The sequence below is a fragment of the Schistocerca gregaria genome, chromosome 3 (genome assembly GCF_023897955.1).
Source record: "Schistocerca gregaria isolate iqSchGreg1 chromosome 3, iqSchGreg1.2, whole genome shotgun sequence".
In the NCBI taxonomy this organism is placed as follows: domain Eukaryota; kingdom Metazoa; phylum Arthropoda; class Insecta; order Orthoptera; family Acrididae; genus Schistocerca; species Schistocerca gregaria.
The window spans coordinates 331806456-331832152 of NC_064922.1; the positions used below are offsets into that span (position 1 = coordinate 331806456).

At 44.4% G+C, this 25697-nt stretch overlaps 1 protein-coding gene across 2 annotated transcripts in view; it reads left to right on the forward strand.

Annotated features, from left to right (window-relative positions):
- LOC126354899 (uncharacterized) overlaps nucleotides 1-25697 on the forward strand; it is a 147549-nt gene that overhangs the window by 113939 nt on the left and 7913 nt on the right. For both annotated transcript variants that reach the window (XM_050004963.1, XM_050004964.1), the window contains exons 10-11: nucleotides 11074-11451; nucleotides 19432-19615. In XM_050004963.1, coding sequence (XP_049860920.1) covers nucleotides 11074-11451; nucleotides 19432-19615 — 562 coding nt within the window. The remainder of the gene's footprint in view (nucleotides 1-11073; nucleotides 11452-19431; nucleotides 19616-25697) is intronic.

Genomic DNA, 25697 nt, shown 5'->3' on the forward strand with positions numbered 1-25697 from the left:
AGTGTCGAGGTCCGGTGTGCCGGCCAGTCTGTGGATGGTTTTTAAGGCGGTTTTCTATCTGCATCGGCGAATGCGGGCTGGTTCCCTTTATTCCATCTCAGTTACACTATGACAGCGATTGCTGCTCAAAACACTATCTCCACTTACGCGTGCACCATAATTACTCTACCACGCAAACATTGGAGTACACTCGTCTGGTGTGAGAAGTTGCCGGGGGCGGGGGTCCGAACCACACACCGCACAATAACCCTGGGTTCGGTGTGGGGCGTCGGTGGGGTGGGTGGACTGCTGTAGCCTGTAGTGGGGTTGTGTACCACTGAGGGCTACGGCGGGGACGAAGCCTCTCCGTCGTTTCTAGGTCCCTAGTTCCATACAATACAATACAATGGTAGAGATATGCTATCCCGATGTTCGGCCGGTTAGTGGTTTTAGTTATTTAAGACTATTGTAGGATTTTTCTAGGATGACTAGTAGATTGGGCTCTAATGTTAATTCACGAGCGAAGGTTAGTTCGCAGTAGCAGTAGTAACAAGGCAGAACTGAATACATAAATGCAGCGATCCTCTTTACGAGTATTCCTGTCGATCTTCGGTACTCCTGGTGAATGTTCCTTCAGTCGTTTGATGTACATTTCTAAGCTGACAGAAAAAAAATCCCAAGACCAAGAAGGAGCTGTGCGGGATGAACGAAAGTTGGTACGCGTGTTTCTACATCTGGAAGAATTCAAATCAAATTTCGCGGCAGTGGCATAACAGTGGCTCTACTGGCGCCGGTATGAGGATGTACATCGGGTTTGCTTTAAATACACACTGCAACATTCGGGAGCATTATTTACCTTTGAGACTGGACGAATTGGGTTGATGTCAGCCAGGATTGCCTTTCAAGACGACGACGCCATTTTCAGCGGCACGCCGAGTTTGAACGAGGTCGTGTAACAGGGCTACGGGAACTTGGAGGGTCCTTCCACGATACTGCACAAAGACTTTGCAGGAAAGTAGCCACTGTATACTAGTGCTCGCAGTGGAAAGGTACTGTCGCAAGAAGACCGGGCTCCGGACAGCCTCGTGGCACTGTGGAGAAGGTGGTATGGTTGTGGCACATCTTACACCGTCTGAAGCAGCAATTACAGTAGTAGCTGGCACAACAGTGCCACAAAAAACTGTTAAAAACCGAGGAGTGAGTAGAAGAAAACAGTCTTGGTTGTGATGTTGAAATTACTGCTTATTTATTCATCAATGACGCGTGATTCACCTGATTCAAGACATCTTCATATTGACCAATAAATGTTGATAGGCAAGTGATGGATTCTAGCGGTAATACCAGTTACTACACTGAGGTGAAAAAAGTCATGGTATACCTCCTAATTCCAACTTCCTTATGCTCGCCATAGTGCAGCAACTCCATGTGACAATGATTCTATATGTTGTTGGAAGTTTCCTGCAGAAATATTGAGCCGTTCTGTGTCTGCACCCATCTATAATCGAAAAAGTGATGGCTGTGCAGGATTTTGGGCACGAACTGACCTCTCGATTATGACCCATAAATGTTCGACACGATTCATGTCACTCGACTGTCCAGAATGATCTTCAAATCAGTCGCGAACAATTGCGGCCAGTGACATGGTGCATAGTCATGCATAAAAGTACCATCGTCGTTTGGGAACATGACTTCCACGAACGGCAGCAAATGGTCTCAGAGTACCCGAACACGCAGAGGACCCAAACCATTCCATGCAAACACAGCCCACACCATTATGCAGCAACTAACAGCTCGCACAGTGCCTTGTCGACCACTTGGGTCAATGGCTTCATGGGGTCTGTGCCACTCTCGATCTCCACCATCAGCTCTTGCTAACTGTAATTGGGACTCTTCTGACGAGGCCACAGTTTTCTAGTCCTCCAGGGTCCAACTGATGCGGCCAGGAGCCCAGAAGAAGCGCTGCAAGCGATGTCATGCTGTTAGCAAAGGCGTTCGCGTCAGTCGCCTGCTGCCGTAGCCCATTAGCGCCACATTTCACCACACTGTCACACGGATACATAGGTTATTTCACGCAGTATTGCTTGTCTGTTAGCTCTGACAACTGTACTTAAACGTCACTTTTTTTCCTTTATTTTTATTTCACTCCCGATAATGGGGCAGTCTGGCAGCGACACAATACGCCGCTCTTCAGCCAGGAGAGATACAAAAAACATGAGCACATGAGAAAATAGTTCATAAACGAGAATGGTAAAAGTGGGTGAATAAACGATAGCAAAAACAAATGAGAATAAAAGGTAGATTAAGAAAAAGTATATGAGAGCCACACACACATGCGGGGAATGCGCACTGCAGACCGAATCGGAAACAAAAAAAGCTTCACAGCGAGAACACAAATGAATGACACTGGTGACACTGTTGGTGGCGATGTAACGTAACACTGCACATGGCACTGACAAAACACTGACACCACAACAAAAACGTTAAAAATCACTGCACCGAATTGGGGGGGGGGGGGGACCTACCACCATAGGAAGGGTAGGGGAGGAAAGAAAAGGGAGGGGGAGAGACGGTAGGGGGAAACCAGTAGTAGAGAGGAGGTAGGCGGTGAACAGGAGAAGGGAAGAACTGGAAGCCCGAGGGGAAGGGAAGGAAAGGGGAAAAAAGGTGGGCAGCAGGGGAAAAGGAGAAAGAAGGGAAGGGGGCAGGGAGGGAGGGAGGGAGCCCCAAGGAGGGGGGAGGGGGGACTAGATCTGGTAGGGGGTGTATATGGAAGGTGCGAGGACATCCGGGAGAGGGAGTTGGCAGAAGCCACCTTGGGCGAGGGTATGGAGCATGGGAAGATGGAGACATGGCAGGAGACTGTGATACAGGGGCGCCAGGGGGCTGGGGTGGGAGAGGATGGTGGAAACCAAAGAATGGGGATGATCCAGTTTGTGGGAGACGGATAGGATTCGTATTCGTTCAAGGAACAGGAGGACATGGGGGAAGGGGATCAACCATAGAGGATCCGCATGAGGGACAGGAGACGGCTGCGATAAGCAAGGCTCTCAAACGCCACTGCTCTCAGTTGTTAAGTGAAGGCCATTGGCCACTACATTGTCCGAGGCGAGAGGTAGTAGCCTGAAATTTGGTATTCTCGGAACATTCTTGACACTTTGGATTTCGGAATATTTCATTCCATAACATTCCTAATTATAATGTCCCATTCTGCATTCAAAGTCCAATTGTGTGGCAGTAATCATGTTGGAAACCTTTTCACATGAATCACCTGAGTTCAAACAACAGCACTGCCATTACACTTTCCTTTCATATCTTTTGTACCGCCATCTGTATGTGTGCATATCGCTATCCCGTTACTTTTGTCACCTCAGTGTAATGTACCAGCATTTCACATTGGCAATGGCTTTTGATGTGCTTACTTTAACCTGTGAATTTGCAATGTTAATTACTTAAATATGTTACATAAACAAATGTATTCCAGAAATTTCATTATTCTGCATTAACCATTTGTTGGTTTTGGGTTTTTTTTCCATCATAGTATTTCCTTTTCTTCCTCAGACGTCCTTTCTGGTGACGATTTGAAACACACGAAATTACGATGTTACCAAAAACATTCATTCCGCCAGTTAGTGTGACTACATGGTGACATTATTGCGCTTTACCCTGCTGCCCTTGTGAATGTGTCAATTCTGTGACATCCAAATTTCTCTTAAGTCGTTCGTCTGTCGCCCACTCTGTCCCACACTCCCATCGTTGGGACATCCGACAAAGCTAGTTTGAGAGTTCGATTTTGCAACCCTTTCATCGTACTTACTTCGCCAGGCTTACCCCACAAATGGGTTCAGTTGCGTCGAATACTGAAGCGCAGTAATGTACGAGCATACATACAGCCAAAGAAAGTGATCACATTCTAGACTACAAAAGTTTATTCAGCCCATGTATGTTGTGAGATACTGTTAAGTAACATGACTTTATCAGAGAATGTGGTATCACAGAGGAAAAACGCAGAGATAAACAGGAGCCCCTGCGTCTGGTTTACTTAGACTTGGAAAACCCTCCATCCATATGCCCCATTAATTGATACACGGTATGGCAACCATGATCAAGGTGTTCCAGAGATACTTCTCAAAAAAGTGTCAACAGGCTACTAGCCTAATGCAAGACTTTCGATCTGACATCACTTCTGCGCCTTTTGTATCAGTTCCTTTGGTTATTTTATTTATCAAATAATTCCCAACCGTCGTCACGAAGCTAAGTAAACTCCGTTCCAGATTCTTTCATCACAAAATCTGAGTTCTCTACATGGAATTTAAAACCAGACCCCTGTGTTAGTAGCCAGAGTCACTAACCACGAAACCACGAAAGTGACCAGAGGTACTTATTGGCTAGGCGACGACGTTACAGAAAGTAACCAGTAGTCGAGAAAATATCGGAGCAGGATTACGCGGAAGTTGCCTTGTAACAGTATGCGTACATCAGGGATCTGCTTTATTGCTTCTGCTGTTTATTCTCATCCTGGACGCCATCATAGGAATATACAGAAAGAAGTCCCAAGGATGTGCTGTACGCTAAAGATGCCATGATTGCTATTACAACCACAGATAACTCCTAGCAACAAAATGAAAGTTGGTGTGGTCGACTCTAACAATATGGGCTGTGTATAAATACCCACAATTACCCGGCCGGGGTGGCCGAGTGGTTCTAGGCGCTACAGTCTGGAACCGAGCGACCGCTACGGTCGCAGGTTCGAATCCTGCCTTGGGCATGGATGTGTGTGATGTCCTTAGGTTAGTTAGGTTTAAGTAGTTCTAAGTTCTAGGGGGCTGATGACTTCAGAAGTTAAGTCCCATAGTGCTCAGAGCCATTTGAACCATTTTTGGACCCACAATTAAGTGTGAAATATGCGAACTCCGGGTTCAGTTACATTAAACAGCAACACACTAGAGAAGACAGAAAGTTTTCGATACCTGACATCTCCTATAAACGATCGAACAATTCAATCACAACTTGAATGTTATGTTCCCGAGCATTGTCTTGCAAAATGACGAGAGTCTTGCAGAAAGTGTCGCTGCTACTTTCTGTAAGAGGTTTATTTTCGGTACACAGCATGCGACAAGCTTAGAGTTACAAGCGGTGACACTTTCTGCGCGACCTGCCCACCATTTTCCAGGACAATGCTCGGGCACATATGACGCAAGTTGGTTTGGTAGGTTGGTTGTTTGGGGGAAGAGACCAAACAGCGAGGTTATCGGTCTCATAGGGTAAGGGAAGGATAGGGAAGGAAGTCGGCCGTGCCCTTTCAAAGGAACCATCCCGGCATTTGCCTGGAGCGATTTAGGGAAATCACGGAGAACCTAAATCAGGGTGGCCGGACGCGGGATTGAACCGTCGTCCTTCCGCAAGTTGGGACTAGATGATCGATCCATTGGGCTAGAAAGCGCTGTACTGCCCTCACACTCCCTGAACTTAAGCCCTTGTGACTTAAACTTGATTCCCAAATAGAAGAAGCACTTCATGACATTCGTTTTAGAACTGTTACAGAAATTCGCTCTACTATAATTATAAACACAACTGGTGCTGCTAAAGATATTTTACGACTTCCACATGGTTAGCAGCGGGTTATACACTATGCTGGCTTCTACTCTGAAAGACATTAAAACTTTCAAATATGTATCTATTTTGTCTATGTTATAAAAAAATAGTTACTAATACTAAAACTGGTTCAACTGGCTCTGAGCACTATGGGACTCAACTGCTGTGGTCATCAGTCCCCTAGAACTTAGAAGTACTTAAACCTAACTAACCTACGGACATCACACACATCCATGCCCGAGGCAGGATTCGAACCTGCGACCGTAGCAGTCGCACGGTTCCGGACTGCGCGCCTAGAACCGCGAGACCACCGCGGCCGGCTACTAATACTAAACTTTCAACTCTCGTATAAAGCTAATGGTCACACGAATGGCGACGCACGAGGAAAGGTCAATGCAGCATGGATCCGATAGAGTTCAGATTCTAAGCGACAATAACGTACTCAACTGCACTGCTGGGCATTTAAAGTGCAGCAGTATGGAGCCAGAATCAACAAAAGAATGTGTATTGCTTGCTTAGCATTTCAGTGGAACCGCCTATAGAAAAAACAGTAACGCCATCTTCACTATGTATACAGCGAGTTTCAGAAGTGATGGTCAATATTCGAGGATATGTCGAGAATGACCATTCGAGATAAAAAAAATTTTAGTAAACATGGGCTCTAAAACGGATACCTTAACAGCTATGAGCAATTCTTGATCTTCGATACTGTGAAATAGATCACTTCCTCTGCAAGCTCTTTGCTTTCCACTTTGGGGAAGTGGTACTATGTATCAAAACAAGAAAAAAAGTCTAGTAAATATACCTTAAGAGGCATGAGCACTTGTTCGTCATCGCTACTTTGAAACACAACTCTTCTAATGAACAATTGCTCATATCTCTTAAGGTATGCATTTTAGAGCACATATTTACTAGACATTTTTTCTTGTTTTGATCCATACTACCACTTCCCCAAATATGGAAAGCAAACAGCTTTCAGTGGAAGAGATATGTTTCACAGTATCGGAGATCAAGAATTGCTCATAGCTCAAAGGTATGCGCTTTAGAACCCATGTTTACTTACTTGTCTGTTTGAAATGATCATTCCTGTCATATCGCTGATTATTGACCACCACTTTTGAAACACGCTGTATAAGGAAACATCACGCAGCGGGTTTCTCACTCAGAAAGCGCATTTGATTGTTGCTTGTTTATCGAAAGTTGTTGCTACCCTTCATGTAACAAACATCTACTAGCAAGTGTCTGGCCAGATATGTTCTATCCGTTTAGTGATTTAACATATGATAGTACCGGAACTTCTAAGGCTTTTCTTCCAAATCGGTAAACAGAATTTTCTTTCGAAATCGTTAAATGCTTCACGAATGTCTCCCATGCTAAATTTGATTCAGTTTGTTTATGAGGCTTTGGCTACGTCTAAACGTGGATTGGAGCTCTCTTTGTCGTCGTACTAGCCTTGTAACACGACTGTCTATCCAACTCTCGCAGCTTTTCTCGATTTATACCCGTCTAGGGGACATTGTACAATAGTGTCAAACTTTGCCCATTTATGGTAAACATTTTCCGTCCTGGAGATGAATTTTTCTTGTTGACCGGTCAGATGACCTAAAATCTGTTTTTGTCACTTTAGCTATTCGGTAATATCTCCCCACCTTTCTTTACATTCCTATTTACAGCCGCATTCAGTAATGCTGTAAGAACCTACGCTGAACACTCGGAAATTTTGGGCCTGTTGGTGACGAAATCGGCAGTGCAGCATCGTGCTCCGACACTCCTACCTTGATTCAGGAAATGGGCTTTCTCGCAACAAGACGAAGTCTGAAGGATCACAGATTGTCAGGACGGCGACCTTTGTTGCAGCTTCCAGTGACGTAGTAGCAGAGGGAACGCACAGACAGTTGTGTGCCCAACGGGCACAGGAGTGATAGAGTATCGTCTTTTGAGACGAGTCCTGGTTTCCCATGCAGCATCATGATGAATTTACCCGTCCCTGGAGACCCCGAAATGAACGAACGTTCCCACGTCACATTTGTCGTTGTCAGGCAGATCAACACATGTTGTGATGTCATGGAGTTGCATTGGGTACACTGAAGTATTCATTAGTAGGAGAAATCATTGAATTTGTTTTCTTACTTTTGGACAACATGGTTTTTATATTAGCAGTTAGCAAAACATGGTCAAGAAATTGCTGTTCAAGAACAAAAATGTAATATGAGATCAGATGTTCCCCATGCTGTGTTCACGTACCTCGATGCAGAGAGTGTTCGACTGCTGCCGTGGCCAGCACCTTCTCCAGATCTCTCGCGCACTGGAAAAACATGATTTAGGGTCACGGAGAGACTGGCACGTCACGACCCACTGGTCACTATGACTGATGAATTCTGGAATAGAGATGAAGCTGCATAAAATGTCGTATCTGTAACAAAGATCCAAGCTCAGTTCGAGTCGCTGGTTAAAGCCGTTGTTGCTGACAGAGGTGGCAGATCTGATAATTACATTTCACAACCTCAGTACCCCAGATCATCTGCAAATTTAGTATTCCTCCTACTATATAAATAAGTAAAGCAACACTTTTTTTCTCGACCAACTTTGGTTGAAAAAATGCAGAATTTGTTGTGGGACATCGTCAAATATTCCAGCTTCAGCCCCTTTAGTTTCATGAAGCTCCGACGGGTCGCAGCGCAATACACAGCCTTCAAAAAGGCGTCGGTAACGGAGGTGCGTTCCAAACAGATCTGTCATTGAGTTTCTTTCGGCGGAAAGCCAAAGCATCGCAGATACTCATAGGCTCTTGCAGAATGTCTACAGAGACCTGCCAGTGAACAAAACCATGATGAGTCGTTGAGCGAGGCATCTCTCATCATCGCAACAAGATCGCACAAAACTGTCTGATCTCCAGCGTGCCGACCGGCCCCACACAGCTGTGACTCCTGCAGTGTTGGAACGTGCCGACACTCTCGTTCGAGGTGATCGACGGATCACAATCAAGCACCTCGCTGCGCAACTGATCATCTCTGTTGATAATGCTGACATATACGTCCACCAGTTGGAGCAAAGCACCCTACAGCACGGATCTCGCACCTTCCGACTTCCGTCTGTTTGGCCCAATGCAGATCCATGGGAAGCAGCACTTGGATGATGGGGAGGTTATTGATGCAGCATGACATTGGCTCCGACGTTGACTAGTACAGTGGTATTACGCGGGCATACTTACCTCCCAGTAAAATGACTATGACTCCTGCAGTGTTGGAACGTGCGGACTCTGTCATTCGAGATGATCGGTGGAGCACAGTCAAACACCTCGGTGCACAACTGGAACGGAGTTTATGCTGAAAAACAGAGATCTGAAGCCAAAAAAGTGGGGAATGATGTGGTGTGTTGGAATCCTCAATAAAGCCAACCTGCTTTCGGAAAAATAATGTGTTGCTTTACTTATTGAACGGCCCTCGTATTCTGTAAATGTCCAATAAGGAAAATTTCGGTAAGTGATATCGTTTCTCTGTAAACTGGAGAGCAAAGTTAGGAAACTACTGCGAAAGCAAAGAGAGCTTCACTGCAAGTTTAAACGCAGCCAAAACCTCTCAGACAAACAGAAGCTAAAGGATGTCGAAGTTAGCGTACGGAGGGCTATGCGTGAAGCGTTCAGTGAATTCGAAAGTAAAATTCTATGTACCGACTTGACAGAAAATCCTAGGAAGTTCTGGTCTTACGTTAAATCAGTAAGTGGCTCGAAACAGCATATACAGACACTCTGGGATGATGATGGCTCTGACACAGATGATGAGACGCATAAAGCTTAAATACTAAACACCTTTTTCCAAAGCTGTTTCGCAGAGGAGGACCACACTGCAGTTCCTTCTCTAAATCCTCGCACAAACGAAAAAATGGCTCACATCTAAATAAGTGTCCAAGGAATAGAAAAGCAACTGAAATCACTCAACAGAGGAAAGTCCACTGGACATGACGGGATACCAATCCGATTCTACACAGAGCACGTGAGAGAACTTGCCCCCCTTCTAACAGCCGTGTACCGCAAGTGTGTAGCGGAACGGAAGGTTCCAAATGATTGGAAAAGAGCACAGGTCGTCCCAGTCTTCAAGAAGGGTCGTCGAGCAGATGCGCAAAACTATAGACCTATACCTCTGACGTCGATCTGTTGTAGAATTTTAGAACATGTTTTTTGCTCGAGTATCATGTAGTTTTTGGAAACTCAGAATCTACTCTGTAGGAATCAACATGGATTCCGGAATCAGCGATCGTGTGAGACCCAACTCGCTTTATTTGTTCATGAGACCCAGAAAATATTAGATACAGGCTCCCAGGTAGATGATATTTTCCTCGACTTCCGGAAGGCGTTCGACAGTTTCGCACTGTCGCCAGATAAACAAAGTAAGAGCCTGCGGAATATCAGACCAGCTGTGTGGCTGGAGTGAAGAGTTCTTAGCAAACAGAACACAGCATGTTGTTCTCAATGGAGAGACGCCTACAGACGTTAAAGTAACCTCTGGTGTGCCACAGGGGAGTGTTATGGGACCATTGCTTTTCACAATATATATAAATGACCTAGTAGATGGTCTCGGAAGTTCCATGCGGCTTTTTGCGGATGATGCTGTAGTATACAGAGAAGTTGCAGCATTAGAAAATTGTAGCGAAATGCAGGAAGATCTGGAGCGGATAGGCACTTGGTACAGGGAGTGGCAACTGACCCTCAACATAGACAAATGTAATGTATTGCGAATACATAGAAAGAAGGATCCTTTATTGTATGATTATATGATAGCGGAACAAACATTGGTAGCAGTTGCTTCTGTAAAATATCTGGGAATATGGGTACGGAACGATTTGAAGTGGAATGATCATATAAAATTAATTGTTGGTAAGGCGGGTACCAGGTTGAGATTCTTTGGGTGAGTCCTTAGAAAAGGTAGTCCATCAACAAAGTAGGTGGCTTACAAAACACTCGTTCGGCCTATACTTGAGTATTGCTGATCAGTGTGGGATCCGTACCAGGTCGGGTTGACAGAGGAGATAGAGAGGATCTAGAGAAGAGCGGCGCGTTTCGTCACGGGATTATTTGATAAGCGTGATAGCGTTACGGAGATGTTTAGCAAACTCAAGTGGCAGACTCTGCAAGAGAGGCGCTCTGCATCGCGGTGTAGCTCGCTGTCCAGGTTTAGAGAGGGTGCGTTTCTGGATGAGGTATCGAATATATTGCTTCCTCCTACTTATACCTCCCGAGGAGATCACGAATGTAAAATTAGAGAGATTAGAGCGCGCACGGAGGCTTTCCGGCAGTCGTTCTTCCCGCGAACCATACGCGACTGGAACAGGAAAGGGAGGTAATGCCAGTGGCACGTAAAGTGGCCTCCGCCACACACCGCTGGGTGGCTTGCGGAGTATGAATGTAGATGTAGTGTATACACTTCGTGGTGCTGCGGTTGCAGTGGCGAGCAGTAAGCTTGAGACGGGCAGCCGGCTGTAGAGTGTCGCCCGCGGTGCCCGCAGGTGGTGACGTGGCTGTCGGAGCCGCGGCTGCTGGAGGCGGCGCGGCGCGTGCGGCGGCGCGAGTGCGCGCGCTTCACGGACGTGCTGCTGGCGGCGCTGGCGGCGGCGCTAGACCGCCGGCTGGGCCCGCGCGCGCCGCGCTGCGCCACCGTCGTGCTGCCCGGCCGCGTCGCCGCCCCGGAGGAGCCGCCGCGCCCGGCCGCCGCCGACGTCTCCAGCTTCCTGGACAGCCCGGGCCCGCGGCCGCCGCTCGAGAACCGCTTCTCCGTGGGGCTGCTGCCGCTGCCGCTGGCCGGCGCCTCGCGCCTCCCGCCCAGCCGCCGCCTGCGCGAGGTCGCGCGGCGCTCGCGTCTCCTTCGCGCGTCGCCGGACTACCAGGTAGACAGCCGGCTTCCGGTGCGTCTCGTCCTCGCAAAGGGCGTGGCGTCCCGCCTAGTCTCACACGCGGTCGTGGGTGCAATTCACTCGCTCGTCAGGCTCGAGGTACCGGCTGATCTAAAAGTCAGTAAAAATCGACACACATACTTGGAATGACACGGGGTTTTATTAGAACCAGAAAAGAATAAAGTATTGCTAGACACGTGATAGATCTCTTGCTCACGTCGTTTGGTGATGATCGTGTGCTGAGCCGCCACTTTCGTCATGCTTGGCCTCCCAGGTCCCCAGACCTCAATCCGTGCGATTATTGGCTTTGGGGTACCTGAAGTCGTAAATGTATCGTGATCGACAGACACCTCTAGGGGTGCTGAAAGACAACATCCGACGCCAGTGCCTCACCATAACGATGGTGGAAATATTGAGCATTTCATGTAAAGAACATCATCTCTGCATTCTCTTACTTTGTTATGCTAATTATTGCTATTCTGATCAGATGGAACGCCATCTGTGTGACATTTTTTGAACGTTTGTATTTTTTTGGTTCTAATAAAACCCCATGTCATTCCAAGCATGTGTGTCAATTTCTACCTCTCTATCTACATTATTCCGTGATTTATTCAGTTTTCAAATTTATACTGACTTTTTGATCACCCGGTACATTACGTCGCTCCAGGGTCTCGTTCGCGCACGGGCTGTTCTAGCCTGCAATCTAGAGACCCACACCGCAAATATCTATACTAATAATTACACAATCATTTGTGATGATGTGATGTCTGGATTTGGGGCGCTGAAATACGCGGTCGTCAGCGCCCGTAGAAATTCCACATTTTTACTCAGTACAATTTTTTACACAGTCCAATCTAGACACTGTAACTAATGATGATGATGAAATGATGCGGACAACACAAACACGCAGTCCCCGGGCAGAGAAAGTAAGTCCTTCGTGTCTATCTGTTTCTTTGAATACACTAATCTTCAAAACTGCTAGACGAATATCGAAGTTGCAAGATCCCCTCGCTTCTAAACTGATACTGTTATTACTCAGCGTAGCTGCGAGTCCTTTGAGGGTGCTATATGTGACGTACAGTATAATTGGTCAGCATTTCCACCCGGAATTTGCGAGTGTAATTCGGACCTTCCTTGATCCGCCTTGGTGGGTCGTGTCGTCGGATTTCCTCCTACCTGTGCGCTGTGCAGCTCTCGTAAAATGTCGTCCCGTGCAGATTCTTCATTGGCGCATTGGATGTCTCTGTCGGTGGAAGCTAATTATCTGAAATTGCTGTCGATCAACTTTGGGGTATCTGTTTATTCGAAATTAACATTCAGAATGCTACAATATCACTTTTATTCCTATTAGATCAATAATGAAGCACTCATGTCACAATCTACTCGTAACCGAGAGCATGGCTACCATCGGACAAGACAGGAAGACCTCTTAACGCCGACTGCCAACTTTGGAGCGCAATCCATATCTCTTACTAGTTTAGTCACAGTTCGTGGATTTCCGATCAAGTTCGTACTTACTAAGATATGAATTTGTTAATGAACGGGTATGAATTTTAACGAGGCAAAACTATGATAAAAACTTTTAAACATCCAGAGGCTCTTCCTAATATTCATGTTCTCACGAATGATTTTAATTATTAAATATAAATAAACAAAATCGGTGACTTTGGCGCCAAGATGGCGGTACTTCTCGTCATGTATATTTCCCAGGCTGACGCTTGTAGCTACGGTCCAGCGCCGAGCCCCACCCCACTACGCGCAACATATGGTCGCTTCGTGGGAAATGCTCTCCGACTCATGTCCGGCTACGGACTACAGCACTTCCTAAATATCGCGAATACATCAATAAGATACAACAGTTCATTAAAACTGGTAAAAAATGTCTTCCTCACGTAACAGTCACCTTACAAAGTCCATTGTATTGCATGGAAGAGAGACTTCAGCTGATGATATACTGATATATGAGAAAAAGTACCACCACACCTGTGTCTTGAGAATGTTTTTATTGTCTCACACGACTTGTTTCGGTGGCATAAGACTCCTTTTGGAAGTGGTGGGGCCTCAGGATGGTGGTAATGTGCCGCCGAAATTAGCCGTGTGAGACAATAAAGACATTCTCAAGATACAGCAGTGGTGGTACTTTTCCTCATATACTTGACGAATGATCTTTCCTTCATGGGGGACCACGGTCAAATAGAAATCCATTGTTAACAGTCAAATGGCGGGTATTTCTCAAAAATAAAATAAATAACTTGAGCATAACCTGGGGCAAAGTCTAGGATTTATTTAATCAAAATGTGTTGATGGAAGAATAGACATTGTGATTTAAAGTTTCATCTACAACCGTCCTGTCTTTCTGTTTGTCCATTTGAATCCGCTAATCTGTAAAACTCCTAGATGAATTGTCGTGGGGTGTTAACAAGTAACTTTAGCGTAGCTTGGGACAACATACAGGCTTAATTTCATCAAAATCGGGGCGCGGAAGAAAAGATCGTAATTTAAAATTTTACCTAAAATCCTCTGCGCAGATCAGTAGTTTGCATATTCAAGAATCAAGGTATAGTACATCAAAGAGCCAATAGATTGTGCTTTTAGTTTTATAGTACACAAAGAACCAAACACCTAGTATTTTTTTTTCTTTTTTAACGGAGTGAAAGGTGCATTTTCCCCTTTCGAAAACTTAACATCAGTGACAGAATTAAGCACCGCAATCTTATCATTAAGGGTACAAACTAACATTGAATTTATTCAGCTAAGGTATACAGATTTACTGATTTTGCTTTGTGTATTAAATGACATTGCCTTTGCTTCTTTCGATAGGTTTATTTAATTTCTTTCCTAGGAACGAAATTGCCCTCGGGGACACAAGTATTTTCGGAATTTTACGTCAGTAACAGAATAATCGCGCCATTTTATATCTACGAATACAAACTGACATCAATTTAGTTGACTAGGATATATGGATTTACTGACTTTGTTTTGTGTATTACAAACTTAGCGACATTTATTTGCTTCTTTCCATTGGTTTTATTTACATTCCTGACTAGGAAAAAAGGATTTGTTAAGTTTCCTTTGTGGTTTGGGTACCTACTTATGACATTTTGATTTCGTTTCGTTTACGAAAAAAGTGTACGAAACGGTTGAGTTTCTCAGTACACCAGAACAGCTAAAACACAGAGGACTAAAGACACCCTCACACTTTCAATATTTACGACAATAATACTGTCAACAATGTAATGTCAAATCTTCAATATATTTTAGTGAGCATCACTCCATCAATAATTCTGTCATTATTTTCAGTTGGTGAAACGATTTCGTGAAGACAGCATGTCGAACCAGGAAAAATCGTCTGCCATAATTATGTTATGTTATATTATGAAATAGACGAAACTGCTTCGTGAGTGGTTAAAGAGAAGGAAATTACTTTTCTCGCGTGAATCTCTTGACAGGAATCCGAACAACTGACCCGAAAATTTTCTTACACTATGCGACAAATTACGTATGATCGTATGGGAAAACATCGAAAACCAAGCTCGCTAACTGTTCAGTAGTTCGGTGTATAAATGTCTGACGTTTCGACACCTCCGTTTTTTCAGCTGCTTGCGGAAATCTGGAAGAAGCGTATTAATTTTCCTTCTCAAATCTCCTATTTTCATTTCCGGATATTGCAAGCGATAAATGTCTAATAACTGCTAAGACCCATCAAGGTATTTGCTCAAGTCGAATTAATCAGGTGACCACTGATTCCATGGACAAGAATTACTCCTGTAACATTCAATAATCTCCAGCATTAACGGTGTGTTCATTCCTCTGTTGAGTCAAGACAGGTAGGAAGAGCAAATGTAAACATTAGTTCTGTGATACACGCTATCGCCTTGCGGCTGTTTCTCGAAACATGGCACACAACTGAACAACAAATATTGTCAAACTGATGAATATTTTTGGGCTCATCAACACTGCTGTGTTAATATTTCTGGTATTGTCAATACGTCAATACTCACCGTCAGACAGTAAGTATATTGACGTATTGTGAATATATTGACAATAGTAGTGAACGTAAGATGGTTCCTTAAGCAGTCCCAAGAATCCAATGAAGATCGTGAGCAGACTTTGCTGTCGGTCGATAGCTTTAGACTTTAACACGCATTTGGAAACTCATTCCAAAAGAGAGGCGCTACGTAACTGATCGAGAGCGTCATGTATTATGTCGCTCCTCAGAACCCTTCACTTCCCTCCAACGTAATGCCACAAAAGCAAAAATTATGAAAGGAAGCCCACTTATTCCGAACAGTTTACCATTTCGCTTTAAGCGTATACAATCCCTGGTGAGCTTATGTTTTGCCACGACCATAAATAATCAAAAATGTTCAAATGTGTGTGAAATCTTATGGGACCTAACTGCTAAGATCATCAGTCCCTAAGCTTACACACTACTTAAACTAAATTATCCTAAGGAGAAACACACACACCCATGCCCGAGGGAGGACTCGAACCTCCGCCGGGACCAGCCCCACAGTCCATGACAGCAGCGCCCCAGACCGCTCGGCTAATCCCGCGCGGCATAAATAAACACAATTGCATGTTGAGAGCGTGGACGTTAGTGTCATTTGCTGAAAATCAATTATTTCAGTGTAGGGCCCTCGAGAACACGCAGAAGTGACGCAACACGACGTGGCGTGGACTCGTCTAATGTCTGAAGCACTGCTCGAGGGAACTGACACCATGGATCCCGCAGGGCTCTCCATAAACCCGTAAGAACAGGAGGGGGTGGGGTCTCTTCTGAACAGCACGTGCCAAAGCATCCCAGATATGCTCAATAATGTTCACGTCTGGGGAGTTTCGTGGCCAGCGGAAGTGCTTATCCATTGACTCCGAATATGTCAAAAATAAGTAAACTTCTAATAATTTTCACAAAATTCACTTTTATTACTCTCATAAGTGATGAATAGAAGCATTTTTTAAATAAAAAAGTTAGTTATTTAATGAAGGTGGTTCACTACGAAACCACTGGACACACGTTCTTGAACCATCTATAATTTCGAGTGGTATTTTTTAAAGCTATTTCGGACTTTCCGCAGGTACAATCCCACATTACACACGTTGCAATGCCATTTCGCTCTGTGAGGTTCAGCTTTTGTGCTTCAGTGTGCACAGTGTCTAGATCCTCCTTGTATTGGAATGTGTTCAGACTTGATTTCTCTCAGTTCTTGAAGCACCGTCTTTTTGAATTTGTTTGTATTTCGTATCTTGCGCCTTCTTGATAGTGTACCATTTGTTGTGCCAATAAGTCTATTATGGACCACCACAATTTGGAACTCCTTGAAAGACATTGTTTCCCCATCACTTCTTTCTTGGAACAACAAGAATGCATTTACAATACAGACATCCAGCATATGCCAAAAAATTCAAGCCACTATCTTTTGCTTTTCCTATCAATCTCATATAGATATTTCAACAAATCTGCTTTATCAGCGTACCCCATTTGCATGTTGTACTGTTTCGCAAGTGTGAGGCGCGAGATCTTAATTACTGACCCGTCCTTTTGTTTTCGAGACACTGTTGTTGTCTGCCCTGGATCATGAAAATTAGTCAGAAATAAACTTCCGTTCCTGTCCTTCCTTGTCAATGCAGATATACCTTCTTCTCTGCAGCTTTAATCATATTCTCGACGCTGAAGATATTTTTCAGGCTTCAAATTTTTGGGCAAGTCATTTCAACCACTCTTTACTTACAAGCATACACACCATAATCGTGAAGATTTTTCGTTAGGCTAACACAAGTGAAAAAACTTGCGGTTTTTGTTCATCAGTTTCTGGGTCAATTCCACCACTACCCTTTGACTCATTTGTTTTTATCGATGTTGACCAGTTTTTCCTGTATAAATCTGGAATTCTGGTATACGTCTATTTTAATTTGCTCGTTTTACTCCTTTTCCAGGCATACATTGGAGGAAGCCGGAACGTTCTTTGAATTGTATAACAGATTCGTCTACAGACTGAACTTCAGTGGACTTATATGAATCTAAGAAAGTCCTAGCCAGCACTTCTAGCAGCGGACGAAGTTTATAGAAGTTATCGAAGTTGTCACTTCCACGCTATGGCTGGCAGCTGTTATAATTGATGTGGAGATTTGATGAATACGAAACAAAGTGTTTCGAGACATTTTCGACGAAATATATTCGTCTCGTAGCACAGGGTCTGAAGACCAGTAGTCTTTGTAGCTTGGAAGAACTTTTACTCCAATTAGTGCGTTTAGTGCAAGAAAGATCTTCATTTCCACTTCCGTTCCCAGTGAAAAATTGGTATCCCCTCCTATTTTGGGAGGGAGTGGCGTACAAATGAATGTGGAACAGAGGTTCCGAAAAAAAAAATCCTCTGGAAACAAGCTTAGAAACGCTTGAACAGGAGAGTCACAGATGTCGTCAATATTTTGTCCTAATTATTTAGAGAAGTTATACACAAAAGGTAATTTATATGACGTAAAACAGGTTGTTTGTGATTTATTAGTATGACATCCTCCTCATCAGTGTCAGCATCACTACCCTCATCAACTCAATAGTCAGTGAGTAGTTCAGGACATAGCAAAGGTGCTGAAGTTTCTGTTGTACATGACTGTCTGGGACCACTCAGAGAAGCTTCATTCTCGGACTCACTCTGTGACTCAGATACATCAGAATCTGCATTGCTCGGTTCATCTGAAATACCTGCTATGAGCTCATGAGTGATATCTAGAAACCTCCACGAACTCATAATGCGTAAAACAAATAAAAGTGCTCAGTGAAAACCAACATACTGTCACCGAATGTAATAATTTCATGCCACAGAACGAAATTTGTGAAACCGCTTACTGTCCCAGTGGTTTCAGGCTGAAACCACCAATAAAACAAGTACCACAAATTGAAATTTAAGTAAAAAAATTTCGAGTACACTTACATTCACTGTGAGATATTTCCTCAATATGATCGGTAGAACAAATCGCCAACACCCCTGGCAAGAACTGGGCGCTAACTGTTTCCACGAAAGCTCTGTGTCACCGGGTAGAAGCAATAAAGTAGTAGAAATTCTTCAGCACACCACGAGATGTCTCTGCTTTGGACTTGCATCCGTGGTTACACGCGAATTCCTCTTGTCCTACCGAACAGTATTAATGAAATGGTGGTTTCAGGCAGAAGCCACCGATACTCAAAGGATTAAACTCAGAAGAGTGTTCCTGGAGCCACCCTTTTGAAGTTCTGGACGTGTGGGGTGTCGCATTGACCGGCTGGTATTGCCGTCGGAATGCACAATGGACATGAATGGATGCTGGTGATCAGACAGGATGCTCACGTACGTATCACCTATCAGAGTCGTATCTAGGCGTATCGAGGTTCCCATATCATTCCAACTGCACACGCCCCACACCATTACAGAGCCTCCACCAGCTTGAACAGTCCGCTGTTGACATGCAGGGTCCATGGATCCATGAGGTTGTCTCCATACCCGTACACGTCCATCCGCTCGATACAATGTGAAACGAGACTCGTCGAACCAGGCAACATGTTTCCAGTCATCAACAGTGTCGGTGTTGACGGGCCCAGACGAAGGGTAAAGCTTTGTGATGTTTTGTCGGATTACTGATATTCACGATACACTTGTGAAATGGTGGTAAGGGAAAATGCCCACTTCATCACCACTTCGAAGATGCTGTGCCCCATCGCTCGAGCGCCAATTGTAACACCACATTCGAACTCGCTTAAATCTTGATAACATGCCAGTGTAGCAGCAGTAACCGATGCAACAACTGCGCTAGACACTTGTCTTATATAGGTGTTGCCGACCGCAGCACCGTATTCTGCCTCTTTACATATCTCTTTATTTGAATGCTCACGCCTGTACCAGTTTCTTTGGCGCTTCAGTGTGTATATAGGTGGTGGTACTGAGACGGCATATGCGCAGTGTTGCGGTATGAGTGAGCCCGCTGCATCCTTTCCTGCAGGTGAACTGGTGGCTGATGCGAGTCGCGGCTAGTGTGCTGCCGACAGGGCTGCTGGGGCCCGCGCTGCGAAGCACGCGCTCCAGCCTCGTGGTGAGCAACTTACAAGGCCCGGAGCACCGCGTGCGCATCGCTGGGCACGAGGTGCGAGACCTCGTCTTCTGGGTGCCCAACAGGGGCTCCAACGGTACGTACTAAATACCAGTTTCTCTCTCACAGCATATCACTGCCCATTTTCTAGTCTCTATGGCGGTAGATTAGGTTCGTTGGAAAAACTAATGGTCAGTCCCTTAGAACAGCACACTGATAGCTTTGGACTGCTGTGCAGTGTGTAGAAATGGTAGCAGGCGGTCATGTCAACCTCCAGTGTGGGCAGTGTCAGTCAAGTGCTGTGTATTAGATCACAAGTATCCAGAATACCCTATGTAATGCAGAATTGAGCCCTAGCCGCCATAAGAGGCTGGCCTACCAGTACAGAAGGAGAAGGGGAGTACTGTTTTGTCAGTAGAAAAGCAGAATGGGTCGGTCATGAGAGTTCAGTGATTTAGAATGTGGACCAGTCATTGGATGTCATCCGAGTAACAAATACATCTGGGCCATGTCGACCCTCCTAAAGCTGCCCAGGTCGATTGATTACTGGTAGTGTGATTGTGAAGTGGAAACGCAAAGGAACAATCGTAGCTAAACTAAGACCAGGGAAACCTCACATACTGACGGAAAAGGGACTGTCGATCATTCTGGGAGGTGGTTATAAAAAATCGCATGAAATCATCAGAAGGTAGTCCGCCCCGATAGCTGAGTGGTCAACGTGACGGATTGCCGTCCTACGGGCCCGGGTTCTATTCCCGGCTGGGTCATCCGGCCGGGGTGGCCGAGCGGTTCTAGGCGCTACAGCTTGGAACCGCGCGACGGCTACGTTCGTACGTTCGAATCCTGCCTCGGGCATGGATGTGTGTGATGTCCTTATGTTAGTTAGGTTTAAGTAGTTATAAGTTTTAGGGGACTGATGACCTCAGAACTTAAGCCCCATAGTGCTCAGAGCCATTTGTATCATTTTTTGAACTGGCTGGGTCAGGGAATTTTCTCCGCTCAGGGACTGGGTGTTGTGTTGTCTTCGTCATCATTTCATTCCCATCCGGCGCGCAGATCACCTAATGTGGCGTCGAATGTAATAAGACCTGCACCACGGCTTCTGGACCTGCCCCGCAAGGGGCCTCCCGGCCGATGACGCCAAACGCTCATTTCCATTTCCATCAGAAGGTGTCACTGGAGAGTTCCAAAGTGCTACCAGCAGCCCATCTAGCACAATGGCTGTGTAGAGAGATGAAAAGATTGGGGTACAATGGTAGGGCAGCTCCTCATAAGCCACACTTTTCTGTAATTAATGACTAGCAACTATTGAAGCACTGTAAAGAACGACTCTCTCGGATAATGGACGACTGGAAATGAGTGATGAATCGCGTTATACCCTACCATATGGCAGTCAGTTGGAAGGGTTTTGGATTTGGCGAATGCCCGGAACACGTTACCTGTCATCATGTGTAATTCCAACAGTGAAATATGGAAGACATTGTGTTACAGTATGGGGGTGTTTCTCGTGGTTATGAAGTGGTCCTCTTATCGCTCTTAATGAAACACTAGATGTGGAAGTATATGAATACATTTTACAGCATCGTGTAGTCCATACAGTAAAGTAACAGTTTGGAGACCATGATTGTTTGTATCAGAATGAAAATCCACCATGTCATAAAGCAGTATCTGTGAGACAAACATTTCTGGACAGTTACACTGCTGAAATTCTCTGGCCTGGTATGAGTTAGAACGTTGACTTCGCTCCAGATCACAGCGTCCAAAATGACTACCTACTCACGTTTCGGTTCTTGAGAAAGAATGGCCTGCTATTCCTCCACAGATATTCAGACACCTCACTGGAAGTGACTCCAGCAGAGTTTAAGGGTACATAAAGGTAAAGGGTGGGCACACGCCATCTTAATAAACACTAATATGGCCAACACCCGTGGCCTAGGGGTAGCGCCTTTGATTAGTAATTGAAACGTCCTCGGTCCCGGTTTAGAATATATAATAATCAACATTGGCAACCGAAGACTTCCGTCATAAGAAGTCTCCCTCAATCTGCCAACGGCCTTGTCAAAATTGGCGGAGGAGTGGATAGAGCTTTAGGGTACTCCCTTGCCCTTGGGCTGGGAAACTGCCCCTAAAGGAGGAAGAATCAACAAAAATCAACGGCATGAGGATGCAGAAGGCAATGGAATCCACTACATTAAAAACAAATGGCGCGCACCCACAGGAAATTCGGCCTGTAATTGAAAAAGCGTCACGAAGATCTCTCCATTGGCAAAAGATTTCGGAACAGGCCCCCAGTCGGATCTCTAGGATGGAACTGCCAAAGTGGAGATGGCCACGAGAAGAAGACTGAATAACCAATGAAAGGATAAATTTCTACGTGTCAGGACGTGGAATGTCAAAAGCTTGAACATAGTAGGGAAGCTAGAAAATCTGAAAAGGGAAATGCAAAGGCTCAGTCTAGATATAGTAGGGGTCAGTGAAGTGAAATGGAGAGAAGACAACGACTCCTGGTCAGATGAGTATAGGGTAATATCAGCAGAAAATGGTATGACGGGGGTAGGATTCGTTATGAATAGGAAGGTAGGACAGAGAGTGTGTTACTGTGAACAGTTCAGTGACAGGGTAGTTCTCATCGGAATAGACAGCAAAACCAACACCGACGAAGATAGTTCAGGTATAAACGCCGACGTCGCAAGCTGAATATGAAGAGATAGAGAAAGATGTATATGAGGATACTCAACAGGTAATTCAGTACGTGAAGGGGGGATGAAAATCTGATAGTCGTGTGGGACTCCAATAAGGTTTTAGGGGAAGGAGTAGAAGAAAGGGTTACGGGAGAATATGGGCTTAGTAGTAGGAATAAGAAAGGGGAAGGACTAATTGGGGTCTACAATGAAGTTCAGCTAGTAATAACGAATACTCTGTTCAAGAATCACAAGAGGAGAAGGTATACTTGGAAAAGGCCAGATCATACGGGTAGATTTCAGATAGATTACATCATGGTCAGACAGAGATTCCGAAATCAGATACTGGATTGTAAGGCGTACCCAGGAGGAGATATAGACGTAGATCACAGTAGTGATGAAGAGTAGGCTGAAGTTCAAGAGATTTGTCATGAAGAATTAATACAGAAAGAAGTTGGATAGAGAAGTACTAAGGGATGTCGAGATACGCTTGAAGATCTCTAAGACTATTGACACAGCAAATAAGGAAGGCTCAGTAGGCAGTACAGTAGAAGAGTAATGGACATCTGTAAAAAGGGCAATCACAAAAGTTGGACTGCAAAAAATAAGAACAAAGAAGCTAACTGCGAAGAACCATGGGTAACAGAAGAAATACTTCAGTTGCTCGATGAAGGAAGTACGAGAATGTTCAGGGAAATTCAGGAATACAGAAATACAAGTCCCTGTGGAGTGAAATAAATAGGAAGTGCAGTGAAGCTAAGACGAAATGGCTGCGTGAAAAATGTGAAGAAATCGAAAAAGAAATGAATGTCGGGAGAACTGACTCAGCATATAACAAAATAACCTTCGTTGAAATTGAAAGCAAGGATGGTAACATAGAGAGTGCTACGGTAATTCCGCTGTTAAATGCAGAGGAGAGAGCGGATAGCTGGAGAGATTACCTTGAAGGCCTCTGAGGGGGAACATTTATCTGATGTGACAGAAGGAGAAACAGGAGTCAATTTGGAAGAGATAGGGGATCCAGTATTAGAATCGGAATTAAAAAGAGCTTTGGAAGACGTAAGATCAAATAAGGCAGAAGGGATAGATAACATTCCATCAGAATTTCTAAAATCATTGGGGGAAGTGGCAACAAAACGACTATTCACGTTGGTGTGTAAAATGTATGAGTCTGGCGACATACCATTTGACTTTCGGAAAAATATCATCCACACAGTTCCGAAGACTGAAAGAGCTGACAAGTGCGATAATTATCGCACAATCAGCTCTACAGCTCATGCATCCATGTTGCTGGCAAGAATAATACACAGAAGGATGGAAAAGAAAATTGAGTATGTGTTAAGTGACTATCATTTTGGGGTTAGGAAAGATGAGGGCACCAGAGAGGCAATTCTGACGTCGCGGTTGATAATGGAAGCAAGACTAAAAAAATAGGCTTTCTCGACCTGGAAAAAGCGATCGACAGCGTAAAATGGTGCTAAGCTATTGGGAGAGTCGCATAATATACAATATGTACAAGAGCCAAGAGAAAATAATAAAAGTAGACGACCAAGAACGAAGTGCTCGAATTAAAAAGGATGTAAGACAGGGGTGTAGTCTTTCGCCCCTACTGTTCAATCTGTACATCGAAGAAGCAATGATGAAGGTAAAAGAAAGGTTCAGGAGTGAAATTAAAATTCAAGGTAAAAGGATGTCAATGATACGATTCACTGATGACATTACTATCCTGAGTGAAAGTGAAGAAGAATTATATGATGTGCTGAATGGAATGAATAGTCTAGTGAGTACAGATTATGGACCGAGAGTAAATCAAAGAAAGACGAAAGTAGTTAGAAGTAGCAGAAATGAGAACATCGAGAAACTTAACATCAGGCTTGATGCTCAAGAAGTAGATGAAGTTAAGGAATTCTACTACCTGGGCAACGAAATAACCAATGACGGACAGAGCGAGGAGGACATCAAAAGCAGACCAGCACTGACAAACAGGGGATTCCTGGCCAGGAGACGTCTACTAGTGTCAAACATAGGCCGTAATTTGAGGAAGAAATTTCTGGGATTTTTTAATCTCATTTTGTTCGTTACTGTTTGTTGCATGACACACGTTCCCGTTCACTCAGATTTTTATTTATTTATTTATTTTTCATTGCAGAGGGCAGCTAACCCTCTGACCAGACACGCTGAGCTACCGTACCGGCACCGCTTGACCACAGTGGCTTCCTGCGGCTGGCATCATTGTACAGATACACCAATTACACAATGGACGTGTAAAACTTCTCTTGCGATTTTCTCGGAATTCCCAGAATAGTGCGCCTTAGTACTTGCACCTTATGATGTTTTCATGGCTTATTAAATGCGTACAAAACTTAAAGTAAATCTGTGATCCCAACGTTGTGGCCTCCCCTTGTCAGTTAACAATGGTAAAGCACAATTTGATGGCTTTGAACCGTTTTGCTGTTCTGTAAATTTCCACTTTGTTTTTCTTTGTTTGGTCATACTGTCTTTGTTGCAATGAATGGTTTTCGAGTTTGCTCTCTAACTGCCTCTATAGCTAAAATCTCGGGCTCATATCTGTCAACAACTGGCGATATGGAGCAGATTCGAGGTTTATTTTTGCATGAAAATTATTCCAAGTATATTTCATCCAACCGTTGTACCTGTGGCGATGCATCGTTTGTGAAGGAAGCAAAGAATAAGATACACAAGAACAGATAGGTAAAAATCGTTTACTTAACATAAAGCATTAAAGAGCACGAATGCAGTCAGATTCAATAGGACATCCAGTGTGCAATTTCATAGACAAGTCTGTAATGCACTAATCACGGAGATACAGAGGTTACGTACCTGCAGCCGTAGTAGAGACTGTATTGAAGTGTGGCTACCTGTTACACGCTTAAATAGCGGCGCTGCGTGCGAGGGCGTGTCCATAAGGGGGCTTGGCCGTTGGTTAACAGCCGCGGTTACTGTGTAGCTGCCTCTGGCAGTAGTTCCAGTAATGTCTGGTGCCAACCTATGAATTACAAAGTGAAATGCCCATCGCGGTGTCCGTGGCGAACGATATCACCGTAACAGCTTCTGTTGAGAGGATTGATAAGGGCGATTTGTTTCTTCTCATATTTTGACGCTACAGAAGCGAACAGTGTAGTAAAAATGTTTAATCCTGATAAACTTCTTTGCGTCAGAACATGGGGAAACACAGAAGTTTATCCAAGAGACAGGAAGATGATAAACTGCCACATTTTTGTACAGCTGATTCAGTGAGTATGAGAACGTGTCGTTGCCCAAGAACTAGACTTGAGAGCATGTACGCGAAACTTATTTTATCTCAAACGTTTGATATTTATCCAGTCAATATTTTTGAAGGTATATTACATCAATAACAAAACGATAATCGTAGTTCCTTAGTTTGCGCAATGTACACTACTGGCAATTGAAATTGCTACACCAAGAAGAAATGCACATGATAAACGGGTATTCATTGTACAAATATATTATACTAGA